The sequence below is a fragment of the Oncorhynchus keta genome, unplaced genomic scaffold (assembly GCF_023373465.1).
Source record: "Oncorhynchus keta strain PuntledgeMale-10-30-2019 unplaced genomic scaffold, Oket_V2 Un_contig_19440_pilon_pilon, whole genome shotgun sequence".
In the NCBI taxonomy this organism is placed as follows: Eukaryota; Metazoa; Chordata; class Actinopteri; order Salmoniformes; family Salmonidae; genus Oncorhynchus; species Oncorhynchus keta.
The window spans coordinates 1-7,032 of record NW_026281478.1 but is presented as its reverse complement, the minus strand read 5'-3'; the positions used below and the strand labels follow the sequence as shown (position 1 = coordinate 7,032).

Below are 7,032 nucleotides of genomic sequence, written 5' to 3'. Positions count from 1 at the left end.
ATAGACATCCACTAGGTACATATCACAGCACTGGGGAAGATAGACATCCACTTTCGGTACATATCACAGCACTGGGGAAGATAGACATCCACTAGGTACACACAGCACTGGGGAAGATAGACATCCACTAGGTACATATCACAGCACTGGGAAGAAGATAGACATCCACTAGGTACACTGGGAAGATAGACATCCACTAGGTACACTGGGAAGAAGATAGACATCCACTAGTTACATATCACAGCACTGGGAAGATAGACATCCACTAGGTACACAGCACTGGGAAGATAGACATCCACTAGGTACACACAGCACTGGGAAGATAGACATCCACTAGGTATCACAGCACTGGGGAAGATAGACATCCACTAGGTACATATCACAGCACTGGGGAAGATAGACATCCACTAGGTACATATCACAGCACTGGGGAAGATAGACATCCACTAGTTACATATCACAGCACTGGGGAAGATAGACATCCACTAGTTACATATCACAGCACTGGGGAAGATAGACATCCACTAGTTACATATCACAGCACTGGGGAAGATAGACATCCACTAGGTACACTGGGGAAGATAGACATCCACTAGGTACATATCACAGCACTGGGGAAGATAGACATCCACTAGGTACACTGGGGAAGATAGACATCCACTAGGTACATATCACAGCACTGGGGAAGATAGACATCCACTAGGTACATATCACAGCACTGGGGAAGATAGACATCCACTAGGTACACTGGGGAAGATAGACATCCACTAGGTACATATCACAGCACTGGGGAAGATAGACATCCACTAGGTACACTGGGGAAGATAGACATCCACTAGGTACACTGGGGAAGATAGACATCCACTAGGTACATATTACATCACTGGGGGGAAGATAGACATCCACTAGGTACACTGGGGAAGATAGACATCCACTAGGTACATATCACAGCACTGGGAAGATAGACATCCACTAGGTACACTGGGGAAGATAGACATCCACTAGGTACACACAGCACTGGGGAAGATAGACATCCACTAGGTACACTGGGGAAGATAGACATCCACTAGGTACACTGGGGAAGATAGACATCCACTAGGTACACTGGGGAAGATAGACATCCACTAGGTACACTGGGGAAGATAGACATCCACTAGGTACATATCATCGCAGCACTGGGGAAGATAGACATCCACTAGGTACACTGGGGAAGATAGACATCCACTAGGTACACTGGGGAAGATAGACATCCACTAGGTACACTGGGGAAGATAGACATCCACTAGGTACATATCACAGCACTGGGGAAGATAGACATCCACTAGGTACACTGGGGAAGATAGACATCCACTAGGTACATATCACAGCACTGGGGAAGATAGACATCCACTAGGTACATATCACAGCACTGGGGAAGATAGACATCCACTAGGTATATATCACAGCACTGGGGAAGGAAAGGTGTAAATGTGAAGTTAATTTCCTCCTGGAAACCAGTTAGTTCCAGTATTAAGTCCACAGGGGTGATTTATTATGGAAATCATATCAGACAACATTGAGTTCATGTATATTATACTGTACAATTCTCCTTTATGTGGTTAGTAATTGTGTTTTGTGTGTGTGTGTCTGTCCCTCTCTGTATCTGTGTGTGTGTGTTTCTGTGTCCGTCTCTGTGTGTCTATGCCTCTCTGTATCTGTGTGTGTGTGTGTGTTTCTGTGTCCGTCTCTGTGTGTCTATGCCTCTCTGTATCTGTGTGTGTGTGTTTCTGTGTCCGTCTCTGTGTGTCTATGCCTCTCTGTATCTGTGTGTGTGTGTTTCTGTGTCCGTCTCTGTGTGTCTATGCCTCTCTGTATCTGTGTGTGTTTCTGTGTCCGTCTCTGTGTGTCTATGTCCATGTCTCTTCATAAGTGGATGACGGCAGGCCGAGGGGTGGTCCATGCAGAGATGCCCGTGTCTGAGGAGCCCGTCCAGGGCCTGCAGCTGTGGGTCAACCTGAGGAGGGAGGACAAGATGGTGGAGCCCCAGTACCAGGAGCTGAAGGACAGCCAGGTCCCCAAGCCCAGCAGGGAGGGGGTCACTGTGGCCGTCATCTCTGGACAGGCCCTGGGGGTACAGGTGAGGAGCACCATACTTACCATAACCCTGGGGGTACAGGTGAGGACCACCATACTAACCATAACCCTGGGGGTACAGGCCAGGAGCACCATACTAACCATAACCCTGGGTGTACAGGTGAGGAGCACCATACTAACCATAACCCTGGGGGTACAGGTGAGGAGCACCATACTAACCATAACCCTGGGGGTACAGGTGAAGAGCACCATACTAACCATAACCCTGGGGGTACAGGTGAAGAGCACCATACTAACCATAACCCTGGGTGTACAGGTGAGGAGCACCATACTAACCATAACCCTGGGGGTACAGGTGAAGAGCACCATACTAACCATAACCCTGGGTGTACAGGTGAGGAGCACCATACTAACCATAACCCTGGGGGTACAGGTGAGGAGCACCATACTAACCATAACCCTGGGTGTACAGGTGAGGAGCACCATACTAACCATAACCCTGGGTGTACAGGTGAGGAGCACCATACTAACCATAACCCTGGGTGTACAGGTGAGGAGCACCATACTAACCATAACCCTGGGGTACAGGTGAGGAGCACCATACTAACCATAACCCTGGGTGTACAGGTGAGGAGCACCATACTAACCATAACCCTGGGTGTACAGGTGAGGAGCACCATACTAACCATAACCCTGGGTGTACAGGTGAGGACCACCATACTAACCATAACCCTGAGTGTACAGGTGAGGAGCACCATACTAACCATAACCCTGGGTGTACAGGTGAGGAGCACCATACTAACTATAACCCTGGGTGTACAGGTGAGGACCACCATACTAACCATAACCCTGGGTGTACAGGTGAGGAGCACCATACTAACTATAACCCTGGGGGTGCAGGTGAGGACCACCATACTAACTATAACCCTGGGTGTACAGGTCAGGAGCACCATACTAACCATAACCCTGGGGGTACAGGTGAGGAGCACCATACTAACCATAACCCTGGGGGTACAGGTGAGGAGCACCATACTAACAATAACCCTGGGTGTACAGGTGAGGAGCACCATACTAACCATAACCCTGGGGGTACAGGCCAGGAGCACCATACTAACCATAACCCTGGGGGTACAGGTGAGGAGCACCATACTAACCATAACCCTGGGGGTACAGGTGAGGAGCACCATACTAACCATAACCCTGGGTGTACAGGTGAGGAGCACCATACTAACCATAACCCCTGGGGGTACAGAGGAGCACCATACTAACCATAACCCTGGGGGTACAGGTGAGGAGCACCATACTAACTATAACCCTGGGTGTACAGGTGAGGAGCACCATACTAACCATAACCCGGGTGGTGGTAGTGGGTGTGGCTAGTTGTGCGGTTTTAGAGGCCCTCTTCTTGGCCGCAGAGACAAACTGCTGCTGTTTTAAAGCAAATTTCCTGCAATTCTATACATTTTGCCGCGGGGCAGAGAGAACATTGTACTGTGTTTTTTAAAGCTAATTTCATGCCATTACAAAAAATGTGCCATAGGGCTGAGAGAAGATTTTAAAGCTAAATGTCCTTCAATTCTACACATTTTGCTGTGGCTTATGCCTTGTTCTTATGCTATCTGAATGACTCAAACAGTATAACAAAATCAATGGGGGCCCCATGACACGATAGTTTTTACATTTTGGATTCTCCCCGACTGTTTATTATTTATTTTGGGGGATTGTTAGTTCTCAGAGGTAATCATTAAAATATATATATATTGCTCTATTATATTTTTTTACATATTTTATCTGGGTTTTAGTTATTTAAGTTTATACAAGTTCTTATGGATGTTTGTTCTGACTTCCACATGACATCAACCAGTGTTTCCCCTATACGCGCTTAGCAGCGGTGCACCACGGGATGGTAAAATTATTTCTTATTTTTACATATGTTTTTCGGTGGCGTCCACGAATTAGCAACGGCAGCGCGCCGCTGCTAAACGCATTTAGGAGAAACACTGATTGATGTCACGTGAAGTCATAACAAACAGCCATGTATAAACTTAAACGACTAAAAATAGATTTATATATTTCTCACCCTACAATGTAACGCATTTGTAATCACAGGTCCAAAACCACAGTGGATGAAAAAGGGGGGAGTTTATCATCGCCATCATTGTCATCATCATTGTTCCTTTGTCACTGTATTATACAGAATGAATACTTAATGTCGGCTGTTGATATGATGTGCTGGGTCTTGCCCATATCAAAGCCAGAAAACTTTATACAATACAATGACTGAGATGTTGAAAGCCCTCAGGCTTAGATATGCCTCGCCAGAAATGCCAACCAACCACAAGACATTCAGCTTCATCATGTGACGTTTGCAGGCAATTACATCTTCACGAGTATTCATCCTCTTTTCTCCACCCCCCCTCCTTCTCCTCCTTATTTTCTCTGTGTCTGTCTGCTGAGTTAGACGAGACAGGAAATGAGTTGCAGTTTTCTGGGAAGTGGGTTTGTCATGTTTCAGATGTAAATTTGACCAGGGCCGGTTTGGTTTGGGGTTACTCTAGGGCAGGAGAGAGACTGACAGAGTTTCTAATGACGTCCATGAGGCTTGTCATGTTTCAGATGTAAATTTGACCAGTGCCGGTTTGGTTTGGGGTTACCAGTGACAGAGTTTCTAATGACGTCCATTTTGTCATGTTTCAGATGTAAATTTGACCAGCGCCGGTTTGGTTTTGGGTTACTCTAGGGCAGGAGAGGAGACTGACAGAGTTTCAATGACGTCCATGAGGTTTGTCATGTTTCAGATGTAAATTTGACCAGGGCCGGTTTGGTTTGGGGTTACTCTATGACGTCCATAAGGTTTGTCATGTTTACTAGATGTAAAATTTGACCAGCGCCTCAGGCAGGAGAGGAGACTGACAGAGTTTGAGATGTAAATTTGACCAGTGCTTAGGCGGTTTGGTTTGGGGTTACTCTAGGGCAGGAGAGGAGACTGACAGAGTTTCTAATGACGTCCATAAGGTTTGTCATGTTTCAGATGTAAATTTGACCAGTGCCGGTTTGGTTTGGGGTTACTCTAGGGCAGGAGAGGAGACTGACAGAGTTTCTAATGACGTCCATGAGGCTTGTCATTTTACACATGAAAATGTGTTGAAGCTGGGAAACGGGTTGCCTCTGGTTACTACAGGGCAGGGGGAGACACTACAGACAGGCAGAGAGGCTAACGATGGCCAACAGGGTAATGGACAAGGTAACTGTCAAAATAAAGGAAACACCAAAATAAAGTGTTTTAATATGTCATCGGGCACCACGAGCTGCCAGAACAGCTACAATGCACCGTGGCGTAGATTCTACAAGCTGAGGGATAAGACGCCATTTTTCCACTAGAAATTCCATCATTTTGTGTTTTGTTGATGGTGGTGGAAAACGCTGTCTCAGGCGTTGGTCCAGAATCTCCAGTAAGTGTTCAATTGGGTTGAGATCTGGTGACTGAGACACAACACACATTATACAGAACCCTAAGCATGATGGGATGTTAATTCCTTAATTAACTCAGGAACCACACCTGTGTGGAAGCACCTGCTTTCAATATATTTTGTATTCCTCATTTGTGTTTCCTTCATTTTGGCAGTTATCTGTATGTAAATGTGTTGGGGCAGGGTTGGGCTGGGCGTGGGACTGAGCTGGGACTCGGGCTGGGCGTGGGACTGAGCTGGGACTCGGGCTGGGCGTGGGACTGAGCTGGGACTAGGGCTGGGTGGGACTGAGCTGGGACTCGGGCTGGGTGGGACTGAGCTGGGACTCGGGCTGGGGTGGGGCTGAGCTGGGACTCGGGCTGGGTGGGACTGAGCTGGGACCTGGCTGTGGGACTGAGCTGGGACCCTGGGCTGGGTGGGACTGAGCTGGGACCGGCTGGGTGGAACTGAGCTGGGACTAGGGCTGGGTGGGACTGAGCTGGGGCTGCGGGCTGAGCTGGGTGGGACTGAGCTGGGACTCGGGCTGGGCGGGGGACTGAGCTGGGACTCGGGGCTGGGCGGACTGAGCTGGGACTCGGGCTGGGCGTGGGACTGAGCTGGGGACTCGGGCTGGGTGGGACTGAGCTGGGACTCGGGCTGGGGTGGGACTGAGCTGGGACTCGGCCAGGGGGACTGAGCTGGGACTCGGGCTGGGTGGGGACTGAGCTGGGACTCGGGCTGCGGGGGACTGAGCTGGGACTCAGGGCTGGGTGGGACTGAGCTGGGACTCGGGCTACGGGGACTGAGCTGGGACCTCGGGCGTGGGCTGGGACCGAGCTGGGGACTGAGCTGGGACTGGGCGTGGGACTGAGCTGGGACTCGGCTGGGGTGGGACTGAGCTGGGACTCGGGCTGGGGGACTGAGCTGGGACTCGGGCTGGGTGGGACTGAGCTGGGACTCGGGCTGGGTGGGACTGAGCTGGGACCGGCTGGGCGTGGGACTGAGCTGGGACTCGGGCTGGGTGGGGACTGAGCTGGGACTCGGGCTGGGCGGGGACTGAGCTGGGACTCGGGCTGGGTGGGACTGAGCTGGGACCGGGCTGCGGGGACTGAGCTGGGACCCGGGCTGGGCGGACTGAGCTGGGACTCGGGCTGGACTGTGGGACTGAGCTGGGGGGACTGGGACTGGGCTGGGGACTGGGCTGGGACTAGGGCTGGGTGGGACTGAGCTGGGACTCGGGCTGGGTGGGACTGAGCTGGGACTCGGGCTGGGTGGGACTGAGCTGGGACTGGGACTGGGCTGGGACTCGGGCTGGGTGGGACTGGGCTGGGCTGGGACTGAGCTGGGACTCGGGCTGGGTGGACTGAGCTGGGACTCGGGCTGGGTGGGACTGAGCTGGGACTCGGGCTGGGTGGGACTGAGCTGGGACTCCGGGCTGGGCGGGACTGAGCTGGGACCTCGGGCTGGGTGGGACTGAGCTGGGACTAGGGCTGGGTGGGACTGAGCTGGG

The 7,032-nt window shown here is 51.1% G+C and overlaps 1 protein-coding gene across 45 annotated transcripts; it reads left to right on the top strand.

The window, feature by feature from the left end:
- The first annotated feature begins 1,575 nt into the window (after window positions 1-1,575).
- On the top strand, window positions 1,576-4,030 carry LOC127920413 (pirin-like). Of its 45 annotated transcripts, none has more exons than XM_052504475.1 (6): window positions 1,576-2,116; window positions 2,351-2,428; window positions 2,468-2,623; window positions 2,662-2,778; window positions 3,013-3,246; window positions 3,401-4,030. In XM_052504475.1, the coding sequence occupies exons 1-6, from the start codon at window positions 1,841-1,843 to the stop codon at window positions 3,575-3,577; spliced, it is 1,038 nt and encodes a 345-aa protein (XP_052360435.1). In that variant the 5' UTR covers window positions 1,576-1,840; the 3' UTR covers window positions 3,578-4,030. The 45 variants fall into 45 exon arrangements, 31 of the variants coding, with proteins under 31 accessions (XP_052360435.1, XP_052360436.1, XP_052360438.1 ...); XM_052504478.1 differs by having other exon boundaries at window positions 1,622-2,116; window positions 2,351-2,389; window positions 2,507-2,623; window positions 3,401-4,029; XM_052504477.1 differs by having other exon boundaries at window positions 1,622-2,116; window positions 2,546-2,623; window positions 3,401-4,029.
- Window positions 4,031-7,032: the final 3,002 nt, after the last annotated feature.